This window comes from Triturus cristatus, chromosome 11, assembly GCF_964204655.1.
Source record: "Triturus cristatus chromosome 11, aTriCri1.1, whole genome shotgun sequence".
Taxonomy (NCBI): Eukaryota; Metazoa; Chordata; class Amphibia; order Caudata; family Salamandridae; genus Triturus; species Triturus cristatus.
In genome coordinates, this window is record NC_140594.1 from 105,034,584 (window position 1) to 105,055,257 (window position 20,674).

A 20,674-nucleotide genomic window follows, 5' to 3' on the forward strand; every position below is an offset into this window, starting at 1 on the left:
GCCTCCGACCGCTATTTGGAAGCTTACCGACCTCAGTCGGAGACTTTCGTCCTGACCCTGTCGGTTTGCGGTCCGACCGCCCGATTACGATGTCTGCGGTCGGAACATAAACCAGCCGGTCATTCCGACTCGGTTCCGACTTGCTCTCGGAGTCTTTTAGCCGGTTGGGGCCACACCGTAATTCCCTATGGAAGGCATTTCCTCCTTCGGGATTACAATGTTGGCTTCCCACAGCTTTCCTGTGCCGGCCTTTCCAATATGGAATGGCTGTTGCAAAGTGACTTTTGGAGCCCCTACCAGGGCCCCCTTGCCTCCACGGTCTACAGTTGGTGGTCGATGGGGTACCAAGGGCACCCCCCTGTAAAACCCTGCACTGTGTGGCAGGAGCCATGAGGTGCCTGAGAGGGTGCAGGGTTTCACACTCACACCCATTTCTCTATATGAGCCTGTATTATGGCCAGTTTACAGCTATGACACAAGCTCCCATACAGAAAAATGAGTATGCAAGTAAACAGGGTTTGGTCGCATTGTAATCAGGCGGTTGGAACGGTCAACTGGACTTCGCTCGGTCCCTAGTCAGAGACAGTGTCAGTGGGAGACAACTCTGACCGACAACTTAATAAGCCTATTCATTTTTATCTGCCACCCATATCTAAAGACCAAAAGAAGGTGGAGAGTTCCGGAATGTCGACTGTTGACTATCACACGACCTGTAGAAGCTATGCGAGTGCTAAAATCTGATACCACACAATATCTAGTGTTTTCTATATCAAGGTATTTACTCTATGCCTGTCATATTAGGATTAAGATCTGAGCCATCCATTAGAACTTTTTCCACGACTACTAAGCAGTTTGTTACTAATGTGATTGTCCCTTATAGCTGTTTTTATACCAATAGTGTAGTATGATATTTTTTTATTTCCCCTACTTTATATGGTTTTTTTATATTAATGATGTGATATAATTCTATTTTTAGAAATGTATTTCTGGAGCATGTTTTATACTGCGTAGGATCAATAACTGGTCGAACTAGGATTAAGATCTTAGTCACCCATTAGAACTCCTTTTCTTGGCTACCAAGCATTTGGGAATTAATGTGATTGTCTTGTTACAGCTATTTTTATATTAATAATGAAGTATGACACATTTTATGTTTTTTATTTTATGTGGTTGTTTTATTCTATTGACATTGTATAATGTTTTAAAGATTTTTTTCGAGTATGTTTTATATTGTGAATGATCATTAACTGGTCGAATAAATTGCCACTATAACTGTGTCTTTCAGATCTACTTCTATTCTTTTGACGTGTTCAGTAAAGCCGGCTTTTCTAATGACCTGATTCCTTACATAGTTCTGGGACTTGGAGCCTGTGAATCCTCAGCTTCAATACTAAGCGTAAGAATCATCCAATAATTCTGCATCACAATATGATTTATTCCACATATGAAAGGTTAAACATGAGTACTGCTCCTAAAATGCAATGGACGATGCCACATGATAATGAATGAATGATTGAGTGTGACTTAGTGATTTTAAACAGTATTCATTGAACTCAAGAAGCAAAGGGCCTGATAAAGAGTTAGGCAGTGACAACAAATCCTTAAATTTATGAATGGAATGTCAAACCTGGAGAAAAGAACATTGGTGGAGCTTTTCCATGCCACAAGAATATCACGGTGGAGAAAGCTTGACTGTCAATTCGCCACTGTGGCTAGCACTTTCTCCAGAAAACAAAGGATTTTTCATTAGTACCAAATTCTAAATCACGCCTAAATATTCTCTGTCTGTTGATGGCAATCTAGGTTCTGCACAATCTTTAAAAGACCTCCTTTAATCCATTAGAGACTTGTGACAGCCTTTATTTATTTGTAATTATAGGATGATGCTTTCTTCTTGATTATGCAAAAACAACAGTTGATGGTCAGAATATAGAACAATGTCATACATTCTCACCAGTACAGAGATCTGGGCCAAAATCCTTCGTTTTTTGCTCACCATGCCATTTCAGTTTGAACCCAGCCATATGCAAATCAGTCTTGATTGTGCCCCATGGGAACAGTCCAGCCCGAACTGCCAAGCCAGGTCCACCCTGGACTTGGAACAAGCATCCTAGGACCGGATTCGGGGTTTCACCCTTCTTCAGCCAGGATAGCTTGATTCCAGTGGCACGGAGAACACGGGACCCACGTCTGGCCATACTCGTACCACTCGGGGTGACAAATGCAAAAACAACAGTTGATGGACAGAATGCAGAACAATGTCATACATTCTCCCCAGTACAGAGATCTGGGCCTAAATCCATCGTTGTTTTGCTCAACATGCCATTCCAGTTTGAACCCAGCCATATGTAAATCAGTCTTGACCCTGTGCCTCATGGGAACAATCCAGACCAAACTGCCAAGCCAGGTCCTCCCTGGACTGGAAGCAAGCATCCTAGGACCGGTTTTGGGGTTTTACCCCTCTTCAGCCAGGATAGCTTGATTCCAGTGGCATGGAGAGCACGGGACCCACGTCTGGGCATACCCGTACGTCTCGGGATGACAAATGCAAAAACAACAGTTGATGGACAGAATGCAGAACAATGTCATACATTCTCCCCAGTACAGAGATCTGGTCCTAAATCCATTGTTTTTTTGCTCACCATGCCATTCCAGTTTGAACCCAGCCATATGCAAATCAGTCTTGACCCTGTGCCTCATGGGAACAGTCCAGCCCGAACTGCCAAGCCAGGTCCTCCCTGGACTGGAAACAAGCATCCTACTATCGGTTTCGGGGTTTCACCCCTCTTCAGCCAGAATAGCTTGATTCCAGTGGCATGGAGAGCACAGGACCCACGTCTGGGCATACCCGTACCACTCGGGGTGACAAATGCAAAACAACTGTTGATGGACAGAATGCAGAACAATGTCATACATTCTCCCCAGTACAGAGATCCGGGCCTAAATCCATCGTTTTTTGCTCACCATGCCATTCCAGTTTGAACCCAGTCATATGCAAATCAGTCTTGACCCTGAGCCCCATGGGAACAGTCCAGCCCAAACTGCCAAGCCAGGTCCTCCCTGGACTGGAAACAAGCATCCTAGGACCGGTTTCGTGGTATCACCCCTCTTCAGCCAGGATAGCTTGATTCCAGTGGCATGGAGAGCACGGGACCCACGTCTGGCATTCCCGTACCACTCGGGGTGAAAAATGCAAAAACAACAGTTGATGGACAGAATGCAGAACAATGTCATACATTCTCCCCAGTACAGAGATCTGGGCCTAAATCCATAGTTTTTTTGCTCACCATGCCATTCCAGTTTGAACCCAGCCATATGCAAATCAGTCATGACCCTGAGCCTCATGGGAACAGTTGCATATGGCCATGTCTAAACTGGGGTGGTGGAGTGAGCTAAAGAATAATGATGGATTTAACATAACATAACAGGTGTATTTGTAAAGCGCACGATTACCCGTAGTTGTCCTGGCGCTGAATAACAGATGTTCATTGTTACCCAACTCAATGGTACTCATTTTATCGACCTCAGATGGATGAAAGGCTGAGTGTACCCGCCGGGATTTGAACCTGTGACAATGAGGTCGAACACAGGACACTGCAGTGGCTGCTTTAGTCCGCTGAGCCACCAGACCCGGCTTGAAAACCCAGATCAGTTGACTGGGGGTGAGTGCTTGCAATGTTCAACACTCCGTCCATCATCCCCTTTGGTTTTGCTTTGTTTGCCCTAAGTTGCCAGGGTATGCCCAGACGTGGGTCCCTTGCTCATTTTGCCACTGGATTGAAGCTAGCCTGGCTGATGATGGCTGATTAGCCAGAAACCAGTCCCAGGATGATTTTTTTCGGTCCAGGGAAGACATTGCTTGGCAGTTCGGGCTGGACTGTTCCCATGAGGCACAGGGTCAGACTGATTTGTATATGGCCATGTCTGAACTGGGGTGGCGGAGTGAGCTAAAGAATGATGATGGATTAAACCCAGATCAGTTGACTGGGGGTGAGAGCTTGCAATGTTCGACACTCCATCCATCATCCCCTTTGGTTTTGCTTTCTTCTTGATTATGGCACTTCCATGTCATTTTTTTGGTATTAGCAACTACTTCAGAGTTAGACATGATGTGGAAATGACTCCCTTTTCATGACAAACACTCCAGGATTAATGCTGATGCAGTTTCTATACCCTGTGATGCAATTAGTTGGTTCTCCTCCTGAGGTACTATTAGTTACAAGTGAAAGGTGATCAACCCATTTGTAGCACTAATCTGAATTGTGAGAAGATTGTGATCACTCTCTAATAACCTCAGCCTATAAACTTCCCTTGAAGAATCTTATCGAAAAAATCATATTGCCTATTACATTACACACTCCACTGGTTGAATTAGTATTTCAAGATAGTGTGGCCTCAGTGAAATGCCCCTTTCGTTGCAGTTGTTTTGGCTGTCCATACATTCTATTAAAAATACCTTTGAATATCAGCCAATGAGTCTATAACCTGGATGTCCAGGATGACACATCATTCTAATTTAAATCCAGTACATTAACCAGTTGCCCAGAAAACATCTTAGCTTAAAAACCCCTGCACAGAATGACTACAGTTTACAGCACTTGGAAACATATCTTGTAGCAAATAGGTAATCAATAAAATTGGAAAAAGCGTGGAAGTGTGGTGAACAGTGCTTTAATTATTCTTTTTTAAATTTACAACAGAAAACTTTAGAGCTAAATGAGTTTTGCCCCTGAACACAATTGTAACGCATGTATGTTGCCAAATTGTTGTGCAATTGCCTGACTTTTCCAGGGTAGCTTAATCAAAGCCCAAGCAGTGAGACCGCCCACTGGTTGTCTCAGACCTTTCTGAATTGCAGAAGGATCAAACAACAGATAATGATCCAAAGGATATATCACTTCTGTGGAATATGGAGCTTGCACTGCTGAAACCAAGTTTGAAATCTTTCCTTGGTGCATATGCAGATTTGTGCAGATTGCAGCCTAGAATCCTGTTCATTTTTCATATAATGGTCATGGTCATGCCTACTGCTATGAGTAGAGTAAGTATAGCATGTAGTGAAATTAGCCTTCTTGATTTGAAATAGGTCTTTTGTTTCTTATTTGTAAAGACCAGGCTAGTAAATCCCTGAAGGCCCATTGGACCGGTACAACCCCTAATAATAATTAGGTGAGAGTTTAGTGCATTATGTGTTTGCAGATTCTGGCGTTGAATGTTAAGTCTTACTAATTGTGCCTCTGTGTCACAGATTATGATTCTTATCTCCTTTCTTTCCACCAGAGTTTCCTCGTTGAGAGGTTTGGCAGAAAGGGTCTCATACTGGCTTGCTATTCTCTCATAGTATTGGACCTGGTGCTGCTCACCATCAGTCTCTCCTTGCAGGTCAGATATTTCTGCTGCCTTTCTCTGATCCATGCACACAAGACAAGTTTAGTTTCTAGACATGTATTACAAAAGAGTTTTCGGAAAATTATGTTGTCAGGCTTTTCTGCTTGTGCTCAAAACACAATCCATAAGGACAACACAAAATGCCTGTGATGCAGATTGGGGTGTACAAAATCTCCTTACTTCCACGGATAGAGTAATTTCACAGTTACACGCACATACACTCACCATACACTAGGGCCCATTTCCCTAACATACACTCAAATACTCTACCAGCATTGAACCTGTGGAAAGAAAACTCCTAAACTCCTAAACCCCACATCTACACCGAGGTCGATAAGACCTAGCTATTGCAATTGTCATAATCTAAACAATCTATACATCAATAATCAAATAGAGTACTCAATAATTGACAAGAAATAATCACCAACACCGTATTTAAAATTATGATTCTTTATCTAAATTAGTCAAAAGAAATTAATCAGAATAAATCATTTTCTCATAATTACCTATTCTAGCTAAATGTCAGAATGGGTCATCAGGACAAGTCTCTCAGTAGAAATCTCCCAAGTCACCGTCCTCACAGCATCGATCCTCACCAACGCAGGTTTGGGAAGAAAAATGGCAAAGTGGCAAAACGCAATGGAATGGAAACCCTCTCTAGTCTAGTATATTTATAATAATTCAGACAAAGGAAAGAAACATTTAATATTACTTCATCCGCCGAACCGCTGAGCAGAGCGAGAAGGAAAAGGATGTAGCATCGCTACATTTGGAAAAATCTCCGCTCAGAAAAAGTCACAAAAATAAAAAGACAGAACAGGAACTAAATGTTAAATGTATCTTCTCAACTTCCACACATTTCCTCTGGTGAGCTCAGAGTTTAGAGTCTTTCTTTAAAGCTCCTTTGTTTTCCAAGGCTGCCAAGGCTGCTGTCCCAATGCATCTGGAGACATGCCCAGATCTGCTGCTGTCCTCACGGAAAGTTTTAACCAGGCAAGGACTGTGGACAGATGACTCGCATCCATATTCAGCAAGGCCTTTTCCATCACAAATTCTCACTCGAAACCAGGCTTCAAAAGTCAGCCATCTTTAATTAGGCCACAATAGGCCACAATAGACCATCTTAATTAAAAGAGACAAAAACAACGTTACCACAGCATAGTGATTGAACAGTGTTAACCCCACTAATACCCTTATGTGTATGCAATTATCTAGCTTTAGCAACACAAAAAAAACATTAATTCAAAAGCGTTTCGTGCTTAAAAATAAACAGCACTCAGCAACGTTTATTTAATAAAACATGCACATTTATTAATAGTTAGCACACATATGCATTCCCACGTGTAATTCTCTCTTGTTAAAACACACATGTTGATCAGTATAAAAACACTTACACAAAACAAATAATTAATAATTAGTAGATTAAATTATGACAAATAGACAAACCAGAGCTTCAAAACCCTATAGATTTCATTTAGAAAATCCTGCTCCAGCACCTGACCATTGCTCTTAACACAGGCATTTCTTTAATATGTATAAAATCAATGTGTTATGATCCATCAACCCACATAATGCTGAGTTTGCACCTAAATCAGACTTCCCTACTTCTCCTGTACATATACAATTGATCACATTACATTGTCATAGGTGACGTGCAATCTTACTCCATAAGTATAGAGAGATAGGCTCTCCTGAAAACATGAATTTTGCTATTGCTGACTGCCACATTTTTGAAGGTCTATCTAATTGTATACTTGTTGTTGCAGCCTTGCACATTCTGAGAACTTCTCCTCTTACTTGATATAATGAACCATGCCTTTTAAGATCTGACACAATAGTACAGTGTCATGTATGACCATCTCAAAAAATACTCCCTAATGTTGACTTCAAAAATCTCAACTCATCAATCAGTGTCAGCTTTGTATGCCTCACAGACATTCTAATCCTTTATGGTAGTGATCTGATAGTGTTTTGCCTAATCAACAAACCTTTGATTGATTCCCCCCTTGTAAGAAATTGTGTTGTTGGTGAGGGGAATGGAAGTCCAACCCAGGCAACAACCACAATCTTTGTCAGAGTGAACCACTAAAAAGCCACTAAATTAACCACAGCTTAGCCTTCTGGTAGCTGGGCAATAAATCAGCCAGGCTTAACTTTGAGGCAATGTGTAAAGTATTTATGTAGCTCACAAACAGTAATAAAGTGACATCCCAACACAATTTAGAAAATACTAAAAAGAATGATTTCAGAACCTCAAAAATCCAATCAGTAGAACCGGAGATATTCAGCTTTAAAGATTTAAATGAAAATAGCATCTAAAAGCACAAAGCCCCATTCTTAGTCATCTGGTCGCGCTACACCAGATAACGCCACAAGTTCAGGCTGACTGCAATGGAGTGCGGGTCGAATGCAGGGAGCAGGTGAGTCCCGCTGAAAAGTAACCTACTTAAATCCGACCCGAAGAGTTCTGTTCACTCCAGCAGAGGCCAGAAGCAGGGATTAGGCAGTTCTAGTTGGAGCAGGTCATTTGGGAGGTTGCCGGAAGGCCTCTGAAGCTTGTATCCTTGTAGCTCACACAGAAGGTCAGCCAACTGACCCTGGGAGTCTCTCTGGGTAACCTGGTCTGAAAGCAAGCAGGTCCAATCTTCCTTCTCCGTCAGCAAGGCAGTCCCTAAAGCAGCAGGGAAGTTTTCTGTTGGGGCAATCCTTCTTCTGAATCTTTCACAGGTTCAGGAGTGTTCTGATAAGTGGCTCTGGAGGTCCAATATTTATACCTGGTGCCAGACTTTGTGCTCAGGGACTCCCTGTCCTACCTCCACAACTTGATCCGTAAAGTTTTCCCTCTTCCCTTAATCAAGGCTCAAACTGTCCTTGGGTTGACAAAAGGAAGGACAGGCCAACATGACCAACATTTTAGAGTTGCAGCCGGATCGCAGGAGGTCACGCTATACCCACTCCCTGCTTGCCTACCTGGGAAAACCGAAGCGGAGCAGCAAGGGAATCTCGCCGTTGTGGTTGCACCCGCCGCCGTGCCCTGACATCGCGCGGCCGCGGAGCGGTGCATACTACAATCCCCAGAATGCCCAGTGACTCCGCCCACTGACTGTTTCCCGCGCCGGAGGAGCTGAAAAGAGGCCAGCGCCCACTGGAGAGCGGGGGACCAACATTTTAGAGTTGCAGCCGGATCGCAGGAGGTCACGCTATACCCACTCCCTGCTTGCCTACCTGGGAAAACCGAAGCGGAGCAGCAAGGGAATCTCGCCGTTGTGGTTGCACCCGCCGCCGTGCCCTGACATCGCGCGGCCGCGGAGCGGTGCATACTACAATCCCCAGAATGCCCAGTGACTCCGCCCACTGACTGTTTCCCGCGCCGAAGGAGCTGAAAAGAGACCAGCCCCCTCCGCCTCGCGGACGCGCGCGGGCGGGCCGTCTGAGGCCGTCGGAGGACGAAGGAGGACGGGCCGGGCCACCCCCCTTGTCACGGCAAGTTATCACCTTGTGTGGAATATTAGTAGTGAAGCCCCACTACATATTTTTGCGAAGCTAAGAGGTACGCTGCACTCGCAGTGTGATATAGGGAACAGGAAGTAGGAACATTAAATCCACAGTTATGGTGAAACGCAGAGATAAAGTTTTAGCAGACTCTGCCTGTAACACCATTGATACTTACCTGGTAAAAGCAGTTAGCGCACTTACCGAGGAAATAGACCGTACAGAAAAAAGACTGTCTATGGGTTCAAACGCACCACCCCCAATTATTCACGGAATCCGAAACTCCTCTAGTAATAGTGAGGTATCTTCAGCGCTAATCCCCACCGAAAGAGATGCCACTAATATTAGTACCCCCTCTAATATTTCCAACTCCCCTAGACTGTTTGCCACTGATGTCAGTCCTGCTTTAGTCACACCACCATTGGGAAACAAAACAGGAGCCCGTAGAAAAACACCGGGGTTACTCACTGGGCCTAAGAAAAAAGGGAAAAAACCTATTCCCGCAGACAGTAAGGCTGTTACACGCTCCAGGGCTAATCTATGCATCTCGGAAACATTTAACCCGGAGTTGATTTGTGACAAACTCGCTGAACTGATTAAACCGCTGTATGAAAAGGTGGATAATTTAGTCAGGGAGGTGAACAAATTAAGAGGAGATATTGATAAAGTCAGATTACGGGGCCCACTCAAGACAGGTATAGAAGTTTCAACCACATCTACGGATATGCTTATAAGGAACACAGAGGTCCCAACTTGTATTAAAGAAAAGACCACTACAACCCAGCCATGTAGAGAATTAAGTAACCCTTCTACTATAGCTTTGGGTGAGAAACCAATAGAAACAGTCACTGAGAAAGGTCAACCAAATAGTAAAACTGTACCTACGGAACAAGTGTGCTCGGAGAAAGAAGTCTTTATGGCTTCTAATAAGGCTGGAAAAATAGCACCTCGCATTAATTTGCCCCCAGAATGCAGCCCATATGTCGCTGTACTTGTGAATATTCCCAAGCTAAGAAATGGCCAAGAGGAGAGCAATGAAATACTCAAGAATAAAACACTTTACTGGTTGGCCAACAATTGCAATTTTCCTATGATAGGGGCTAACCAGATTATATTAGCACAAAGAGTAAGCTGGATAGGTCCCCTTAGAAAAGAGTTTGAAGGAGATTGCGTTGTAATAAATTTTAAAACCTGTTCTTGGGCGGAAAATACTCTTAAACATGCCCCTGCTCCCTCAGCCTGGGAATATAACACCACTTTACTACCACTAGGCTATTTCTACAGGCACTTACTGGAATCTAGTCTCCCATTTAAGTCTCATCACCCAACGAATTCTCGCTACGTAGATAGGTTGAGATTAAGTTACTATACCCCTGTTCCCACACATAACAGATTCCAAGTATTTGAATCCATGGAGGACATTGATTGACATAATCTTGGCGAGGGTACTGTTTATGACCATAACTTCTCCCCTCACATAATGAATGAAGTTCTCAAAACTGTAAGAGGAGAGAAGGCTCATCTAGATATTTCCTATACATCCATATCTGTGGAAGCCGTTCAGCCTCCCATCATTCCCCAACTAACTTTGGTAGCTGTTGATAAAGGGACTGTCTGGACTAACAGGAACAATAATACTGATATTATCTCATCCAACCTGGCAACTGAGGAAGAAACAGTCGATGGCATTTTATCTCCCGAACCTAACTTGGACGGTGGCCTCAGAATAATCACGTGGAATATAGCTGGCCTAAATAAAAAATTGGATACTCCCTTTTGGCAAGACTTTATCAACATAGGTCATGACATAATATGCCTTCAAGAGACTTGGAGTGAAGATTCTATTTTTATTGAGGGTTATTGTGCTTATTGTTTGAATGCAGTGAGTTCCATTTCTGGCAGAGCAAAGGGAGGCCTTCTTGTGCTGATATCAACCAAACTTTACTCTTGTAAAATTAGAAGTTGTGTGTCTGTGGGTGTCCACGCTCAGGTATTATGCCTTGAGTTTGAGGGAGAAAAAAACCTAGTCTTGGTTAATTATTATAACAACATATTCTCCAAAGAGAGAGATAAGATCCTGACACCCCTGGACGCGGAACTAGAGAGGGTACTGGAACTTCCGGGTAATCAATCAGTCATTCTATGGGCGGGTGATTTTAATATTAGCCCGTGTATGTTTGCTATGAATGATCTTTGTGGACTACGCAGGGAGAGTGGAAACACTCAGGATGCCGATTATCTACACTTCTCACACTGTACGTATGGTACGGCCTTAAACCAGATGTTAGCAAAATATGACTTGGACTTGCTAAGTTGTACTAAAAATAGAGATAATGTTAGCTGCCCTACTTTTACTGGTAGAGATGCCAATACTTTTATTGACCATTTCTTACTCTCAAACAACACTGCTTTCTCTAATTTATGGGTTAGCGAACAAGCTTTGAGTGATCACAATAGCATTTCCATTTCGCTGCATTGTTGGGGTGATGAATTGAGGAATGCTAGTATCTGTATTAACTCTGACGAAGCTGTAAGACCAAATGGTATGAGGATAAGATGGTCAAGGATTATCCCACATGAATTTTTAAAGGAATTGTTAGCTAAACGCAGCAAAGAAATAGAGTACTGCCTTTGCGAGGATATTTCACCTTCTATTATACTTAATAGTGTTTCTTTGATTAACGAAACAATAGACAGCTTATTGACCAGGAAATTTAAGAGGGGAAATAAAATGAATTCTGGATGGTTTGATAATAATTGTACTCGTGCTTTACATGAGCTAAAAATAGCCCTGAGCACTAAACCACGAAACCCCTCAATTATTAAAAACTGTAGAATTTTGTACAAACAATCCCTCGCTAACAGGAAAAAAGAACTCCAAGAGGAGGCTTGGGATAATCTCAGCCTGGCCGCAGACACAAAAAATAGCAAATTATACTGGGAGACCATTAATAGTACCTTTTTAAAGAATGACAGCGCCCCAGAGCTAACTTCACATGTTAACTGTAATTCATGGATGGAACATTTTTTAAACATTTTTAATCCAGATGGGATTGTTTTAGATTCTTCACTGGATAATGACCCTTCCTGGCCTAGATTACCACTAAACATAACCCTAGATGAGGTCTTCGAAGGATTAAATAATAGCAAGGGAGGAAAAGCTCCTGGCCCAGATGGGGTCCCGCTCGACCTCTATAAATCTGAAAAGAATTTGTGGGCCCCTCTTCTAACTAGATTTTTTAATGCAACCGCAGAGGGTCAACTACCCACATCATGGGGCCAGTCCTTAATAATTCCTCTTTTTAAAAAAGGCTCTAAGTCGGAGGCAAGAAATTATCGTCCTATTTCCTTATTAGATTCCTCCATTAAAATTTTGAGCAGAATTTTGTTAAATAGACTCGAAAATTGGGCCACAGATAATTCAATCCTATCAAAGGCACAATATGGCTTCAGGAAAGGCCTGGGTACCCTGGAGCAGTGCGTAAATCTTGATCTTCTGATCAATAAATATACTGTTGCTAAGGAGGGTAATTTATTCCTTTGTTTTGCTGATTTGAGCAGCGCTTTTGATCTTGTGGATCATCAAATTTTATGGGACGTTTTACTAGAACTAAATGCCCCAAAGGAGTGTGTCTATTTTCTGGCGCGGCTTTATTCTCAGTTATCCTGCAAGGTTCGTTATGGACCCCAGGGCGAATGCACACCTTTTTTTAAAGTCGCAAGAGGCATCCGTCAGGGTTGTGTTTTAGCACCGTTTTTATTTTCACTTTTTATTAACCAGATCGACTTAATTTTATGTAAACTTCCCTCGGATGCTCCTATTATCAATGGGAATGTAACCCCAATTTTATTGTACGCTGATGACGCGGTAATTATGTCAAGAACACAGGTTGGGCTACAACGTCTCATGGACAGATTTGTGACATTCATTAAAGAAAGAAAATTGGTAGTCAACAAGTCCAAGACATTTGCAATGGCATGCGGGAGGAAAGCTAAATTAACCACCACCTCCTTTTATATTGATAAAGCCAAGATTGAAACTGTCAAATGGTTCTGTTATCTAGGAATAACATTTTCAGGAGATGGGAAATGGAACCAAGAAGATGAAAATGTTAGATCCAAGATGATCAGAAATACTACTAGTATTTTTAGATTTGCTGCAAAATTGGGTCAAAGGAGAATAAAAGAAATGATGACAATTTATAATGCTAGATGTATTTCTGCAGCCTTATACGGGGCAGAGGTGTGGGGACACCATAGTGTAAATGCACTACAGAATGATGAAAACAGGTTCTTAAAAAAACTTTTATGTGTTCCCCCATCAGCTTCTACCCTGCTGATTCACAAGGAAGTAGGTATTGATTACGTTGCGGACCTAGCCTCTCTACGCCCATTATTACTCTGGCGATCTATTTGGTCTAAAACAGAAACGATCTTTACACAATCAATTATTAAAGATTGTTTGAGGCTTGATAATTCATCATGTATACCCTGGCTGAATTACATCTGTTATTGGTTCGATCTTTTGTTCAAATGTAATGTCCGCCTGAACCCTGAGGCTTCAGGATTGATATCTAAGAAAGACCTAAAATTGAAGTTTCTCTCACACAAGAATGCAACCAGAGAAAAGCAATCTAGAAATCTAACAACTATTGTACAGTATAATGATTTGAACCTAAGTAAAGGCTTTCAGCCCTACCTTTCCTGTGTCACACGCTCTTCCCACCGTTTTGTGCTAACACGTTTAAGACTGGGGATAGCCCATCACTTAGTCTCTTTTCCACATATGAAAATCAGATCTGATAAGATGTGCCCTTGCGACAACGTCTCAAAACAAAGCTGCTGTCATTTTTTATTGTTTTGTAAATTTTATACTCATTTTAGAAGATTTTATCTAAAACCCATCTTTTTAAAATACAATGTTCGGTCCACTAAATCTGCACTGAAATTATTAACTACTCTGGATAGCCCTGACATTTGCTTTTTTACTGCAACGTACATGATAAAATGTGTTTTTATTAGGAAGAATATAGTCATTCCCGTATAATTCTTGTTGTTCTGCGTATTTTGCACTTATGTTTAGTACTGTCTGCAACTTTCTATGCACTGTAATAGTTTGAGGTCTGTATGAGTTGCACCTGCACTTCTGGCCCTTACTGCTTTTATAACATTTCATGCACGGCACTTTGTTACTTTATGTGTATTCGCACTTTTTTGAAGGTCCTTCTACTTTACCATGCAAAATGGTTTAAAGTTTTGTATAATATTGTGTATTTTATGTAACAGGTCCTCTTATATAACATGTAAATTTTAAAAATTGTCTTATGTGTTTATGTGCTTATATGGTTGTACTTTTCCAACCGAATAAAGCTTTTTGAATTGAATTGACATGAATGTACAAATGGTTTAGTATGAAAGTTGCCAACTACAATACTGAAGGTTTACAAGTTCGCTTTGCCCCTCCACAAGAAATATACTTGCCCATCCCCAGCTCTGCTTGCCTTCTCTAGGAAGTGTCTGTTCGTTATTGTTTTCCGCTTGAACTTTTTTACTGTGTTAATATTATTGACTCTCGCAATCTTCTTAACACTGGCCATGATTTCTTCCACTCTAGGCATGGTTCCCCTGGCTATCATATGCTAGCGCAGCTCTCATCACTCTCTTTACTCTTCTGTTTGGGCTTGGTCCATGTAAGTACTAATAAATGTACATTCACAATGTATTACTATAGTGCAAAGTTCAAATTCAATAGTATTTCTAAAGCATAGACTAACTACATTGACAACTTGCTGATTACTACCTCCCAGGTTACACTTGGTACTCTGCAGTGACGGCTCCTCTGCTAAGGCGGAGGAGCGCCGCCCCACTGCTAGAGCAGTAAAAGAAAGGAAAAATGAAATGCTAATAACGAGATGCTATTATCATTTTATTCTTCCTTGCTGCCACAGCATGACGGTGTCGCTGGGCTGCGCTGCTGACAGAGCAGGGGAGGAGTGGTGGGCACATTGAAATGTGAATGATGCTTTGGAAGGCACAAACAGTCATGCTCACTTTAGCAGGTTCTCCATGCAGACTGCATTACAGCCTGCATGGAAAACATGCCCAGGCCCCCAGCCCCCGTCTGAGCACCAAACGTCTGAGCACCAAACCACGGCGCTCAGACCAATCACAACGGTGCATGCAACATTGTGATTGGCTCAGGGGAGTCTGCCTTCTTCCTGTTTGGCGGAGGAGAGATGATGTGGGACAGAGCGGCGAGGAGGTAAGTGAATGTTTCTTTTTTTGTTTACAATTATACTTCCTTACCCCCACGCCCTCAGCCCGCCCCACCACCCAGATCCGTGTTTGCTGCTGCTGGTACTACCCTTAACTCTCTTTACATCTGCTCCCCCATAAATGCATACATTTACTCTTACCTCCGCTTACCACTACCTGCACCTAAAACCTTTAAAAAAAATTATAATAATTATGTTATTTAAATATATATATATATTTTTTAGAGTTTTATATAACGCAACCTAGACCCGAAGATCGTGGGTACTTTACATAGCATCCGTTTTGTTACACAAGAACACATTCATTTTTGCTAGGCACGTGGAGATAAAGTGATTTGCCCAGAATCACAGTATGTAGAGTGTTGTTGCCGAGACTCAAACCCAGTTCCCCAGCTTCGACCTCGACGGCTCTAGCCATAAGGCTACATCCTCTCCATTTACCTACGTGGTAAAGGTAAAAATACCTGAGTGGCAAAGGCTGCTGGTAATAACATTGCATGGTAAAGACTGTGTTGTAAAGGTTACATCTTATTGGGCTATGATGTGGCCTTCAGCCATATGCTGTATCCACACGCTGTGTCCAGTAATTACCTTGCTGCAGTCCATTTAAGGAACTGAGCGCACCATGCCGAAAAAAGCTCTAGAAATGTTTCTTCACAGATGTGGAGTTTCATTCTTTCTACTTTATTCTCAGTCTTTTTGGAAATGATGTGGTCATATTTTGCTCCATTAAACAAAAATAATTTTTAGCAGATTTCATGTTTCTCTACAAAATAAATTGTAAAGCATTTTAGTGAGACATCTGGAATCTTTATTATTTATATTTCAACATATTTCAACTAATTTTATTTATATTTCTATAGATTTCACTCATTGGTTAATCCCTGCAGTAAGAACCCTTTTTTGAGAGTGGGATTTCATGGCCTTGGATGTTCACTATCTATGTTACATGTGCACATAAAGGTGGGCTTGCAGCTATAAACATCTCACCTACTACACCAGATGAGGGTGATGGTTACCAGAGGGAACTCCAAATTATGGCTTAGCTACTAAATATCTAATGGCCACTATGCTGATTAGGCATTATTAGGAAGATAGAAGTTTCCATCAGGAAGATAAACATAGATTTGTGGTCAATTATTACAGATTGCGCTGTTATTGTTGCCCATACTTAGCATTCTTATATTGAGGGCCTTATTTCGAGTTTGGCAGATGGGTACTTTGTGACAAATTAGTCACATATATGGGGGATTTCTCATCCACCTTATTGCCAGTGCATTTTATACTCAGGCTCTTATAATAATACGGGGGGATATCAATCATCTTTGTGATGGAGCACCGGGTCGGGAAGGTTTCAAGGTGCCGGGGGCCATCAGGGAGATTAAGTGAGTTATTGCCCAGAGTCAAATGATGCTGAGCTGCTGCCGGTGATCGAACTCTGAGCCCCATTCAGAGTCAGCAGCTCTGGCCGCTGTGCCACAACTCTCACTCTCCCTCTGTTGATGAAAACCTGCTATAACATGGAGAAAAGGGGCCTGGTGGACGACCTTGAAACATGGGAGGCGAGATTCAAATCTTGGCAAATCACTTAATCTCCCTGTGCTTAAAAGAAAAAAAAGTGTGTAATGCAAATGTAGCTTGGCTCTGTTATAACGTGATCTACAACGCCTTTAGGCCAAGTGCATTCAATAAAAAACTGCAAAAAAGCATTTTAGCGCACGGGAGAGTGCCTAGCATGTCCTACAATGCCAGATCCATCCCAGAATTTTGATGCAACTGAATAAATAATTATCTTTGAGCATAAGTGTATGAAAATACATTCCTTTTGACTGTCCTGAAATTCTGACATGGGTTCTGAGTTTAAAGTAACAGGAAGGGAGATGCGTGCATCATTTTCTTTGTGTATGTAACCAGCATAAAAAGACTTGTTCTTTCCTGACCAGCTGCTGTCACCTTGGTCATCTGTCTTGAGATCTTCACCCATTCCTCCAGAGCTGCTGCCGTGATGATTGCTGGGGCCCTGAACTGGATGGGGCTCTACTTGACTGGCATGGCCTTCCCATACATTGTGGTAAGTAACCCTTGTAGGAAAGTGCCCCTTTTTTACATGGTCATCCCCACTTCTTGCCTTTTAATTGACTGTAGAGTGAGCTGAGCCATCTATTAGTCTAACAGGTGTGTCTAGGGCTTGTGGGAGAGTTTACTCCGCCCTGTTACCAAAGAGAACCTTGGGGCATTATTCACAAATGAGGTTGTAGGTTCTCCCTGATTGGCAGCCTGTTTTAGGTCCTCCGTCATACCTATTCCAGCCTCCTTCACTCATCTGTATATTTCAGAACAGGATGCTTTTAGAGGCAGTGTGCTTCCCAATTTCAGGATGCTATTCACTACCGAGCAACTTCTCATTGAAACCGATTAGCATGAGTTGAAGCACGTTATGCATTTATTATGCAGTAACTGAGATCATTGGTGGTTGAGTATACGCACGCAGCGTCTGGGAGTAGCAGGCAGTATCCACACTGAGTGGCGGTCGGAACTAGGTGCCAGCCGCTCTGGGGATCTGACCCGCGGCTGCTGAGCTCTGGAGAAGCAGGAAGAGAGAGGGGTGGACCAGCTCCGGAAGCGTTGCAGCTTCTGAGCGGAGAAAGGCGGGCGAAGCGTGTGCAGTGAGGTAAAAAAAGGTGCCAAACTTCTTATGCTTGACCAGGTAATGTACGACTCTAAATCGCAGGAATTTGAAAATTGGGTGTTTTCGCAAGAAGCCTCTCCGGCGGCTGAGGGGACCGGTTAATGGCCGACTCTGGCACGTGCACTGTAAACCCAGCAACAAGTACACTGAGTGCCCGCGGTGGGACCTGGAGTGAGACGAGCGGTGAATTCCTCGGTGCTTTGAAGAGGCTGAGACCCGTCAAGCACGAGGGATCCCTGACCCGACACCCGAACAGAGGAGCTGCCCGTTTGTCGTGTTCTAACAGTGTGGCTGTACTTACAGTTTTGACTCACCTACTGTTGAAAACTGCCATTTGCTCCCGCAGCCTCCCTGTGTCCCAGGAGGGATTGACCGCCGGAGTCCCGCGTTAACAGCTTGCAGCACCCGCTTCGCGGGTGCCGCTGCGCGGCGCTCAGGTGTGGGGTCGAGGCAGCGGGTCTACACCCAGCATCCAGCACCCGGGAGGAACGAAGAACTGTGCAAGGTAATTGGGGGCGAGTGAATCAGGGACTACAGAGACCAGGAGCCCCCGCGCTGCACAGGTGTGCACGGCCGCACCCCCAGCAAGCCACGCCCCCGGCCGTCCAAGCGCTGCTGAAAAGGGAAACTTTCCAGAGCACAGTGGGACTCACCTACTGTTGAAAACTGCCATTTGCTCCCGCAGCCTCCCTGTGTCCCAGGAGGGATTGACCGCCGGAGTCCCGCGTTAACAGCTTGCAGCACCCGCTTCGCGGGTGCCGCTGCGCGGCGCTCAGGTGTGGGGTCGAGGCAGCGGGTCTACACCCAGCACCCGGGAGGAACGAAGAACTGTGCAAGGTAATTGGGGGCGAGTGACGCAGGGACTACAGAGACCAGGAGCCCCCACGCTGCACAGGTGTGCACGGCCGCACCCCCAGCAAGCCACGCCCCCGTCCGTCCAAGCGCTGCTGAAAAGGGAAACTTTCCAGAGCACAGTGGGACTCACCTACTGTTGAAAACTGCCATTTGCTCCCGCAGCCTCCCTGTGTCCCAGGAGGGATTGACCGCCGGAGTCCCGCGTTAACAGCTTGCAGCACCCGCTTCGCGGGTGCCGCTGCGCGGCGCTCAGGTGTGGGGTCGAGGCAGCGGGTCTACACCCAGCATCCAGCACCCGGGAGGAACGAAGAACTGTGCAAGGTAATTGGGGGCGAGTGACGCAGGGACTACAGAGACCAGGAGCCCCCGCGCTGCACAGGTGTGCACGGCCGCACCCCCAGCAAGCCACGCCCCCGGCCGCAACACCCTCTACAAACAAAGTGCGGTAACGCTTAGCGGGACGCGAGCGAAGCCCGGGCAAAGGGCGGGCCCTCTGTGGCCCTCAGGGGCCAGAAGAGGCTGGGCTGGGCCAGCCCCCCAAAATTGCCCTTTTAAAAATACACTGCTTAATAGTTTTACGGCAACCAGCCTGATTACTGGCCACCCCCTCGAGACAAGCTACATCTGCCCGCTACCCCCCAATATAGTACCCCTTGCAATGAGGAAATCTACCAAGAAAACCAGGATGCCTACCCTAAGATCGAGCACAAAAACCAAATCGGATCATCCACCCCCTCTACCGACCCTTACTGCCATCGACAAAATGCTCAAACAGACTATAGGGGCGGTCTCCGATGCCATAGCTAATACCGAGAGAAGATTGTCCTTACCACCTGTAACTATCATTCAAGAAACTCAGGATTCACTGATTAATCTATCAGAAGCCTCCTTTGACTTGGCTGAGGAGATGGACACTAGCCGGCCCATAACCCCACCATCTTTTGCTGACCTCCCTTGTGCCCAGGCGCCCGCTGAAACCAGCAGGGATAGACCTGGTGCACAAACAAGCATTCAAATAAATACTTATGATAAAGACATATTCCCCGCGGAAAAAACGACGCACAGGGAAGGCCATATACAAGGGAGGAAAAAAGGTCACGTAAAATCCAGTAATCACAATCTGATCACGCCTTTAAACCCATCTACACCTGGAATACCATGCTGGATAACCAACATGGTGGCGGATCTTAAACTTGACCTGGAGCACTCCATCACGGTGCTGTTAAAACCCCTCATAGCAAAAATAGATAGACTGACATCACTGGTCAATAATAAGGGGATCAGCCCGAAAACTCATACTGTGCAGGAACGGGACTCGATAAAACTAAAGGACCTCACACCAATAAGTTTACCAAGTGATAAGGTCTCCTTAGCAACCAATGGGGGGGCTAAGCTCAATAACAACAGTGTCACGCAGAAGGGAGCTCAGGAAAAACAAAAGGTTGCCTCTACCCCGCAAGTAGGCAAAAATAAAAATCAAACACCCACTGGCAATAATAAACTTCCACCCGGATCTTCACAAATGCCAGAAGAAAATAAGGCCCTAACCCCTAAGGTGGACCCTAAGTCCCCACGGATTCCCACCGCGACAACCACTAACGATAAGAAAACTGCAACATGCTTCAGGACAATTAACCTTCCGCCTGAGGCATTGCCCTTTGTAGTCGTCCTAACAGGAATTCCTCCTTTAAAGGAGGGTCAACGGGAATCACAAATTGAACTAAAAAACAAATGTATGCAGTGGCTGCAAATACATAGACCTTTGCCCCTAAACATCCACGGGGAAATCCTTGCAGTGAGAAGGGGCGAATGGATCGGCAAAGGTATTAAGACCATTGCAGGGGATATCATTACGGTGAACTTTAGAGACAGGGCGGCTGTTAACTTCATCTGCAACGCTCCCTCGAGTTATACTCGATCACAAATTCACCCGGTCCATCTATCCTACTTTTACCCCTTTGCACCTCAAAGGCCC

General features: G+C 44.1%; 1 protein-coding gene across 1 annotated transcript in view; it reads left to right on the forward strand.

Moving 5' to 3' along the window:
• LOC146783422 (solute carrier family 2, facilitated glucose transporter member 11-like) overlaps positions 1-20,674 on the forward strand; it is a 480,741-nt gene that overhangs the window by 426,601 nt on the left and 33,466 nt on the right. Inside the window, exons 9-12 of the mRNA XM_085632832.1 lie at positions 1,286-1,396; positions 5,281-5,382; positions 14,495-14,570; positions 17,099-17,226. Of these exons, the coding sequence (XP_085488958.1) occupies positions 1,286-1,396; positions 5,281-5,382; positions 14,495-14,570; positions 17,099-17,226 (417 nt within the window). The remainder of the gene's footprint in view (positions 1-1,285; positions 1,397-5,280; positions 5,383-14,494; positions 14,571-17,098; positions 17,227-20,674) is intronic.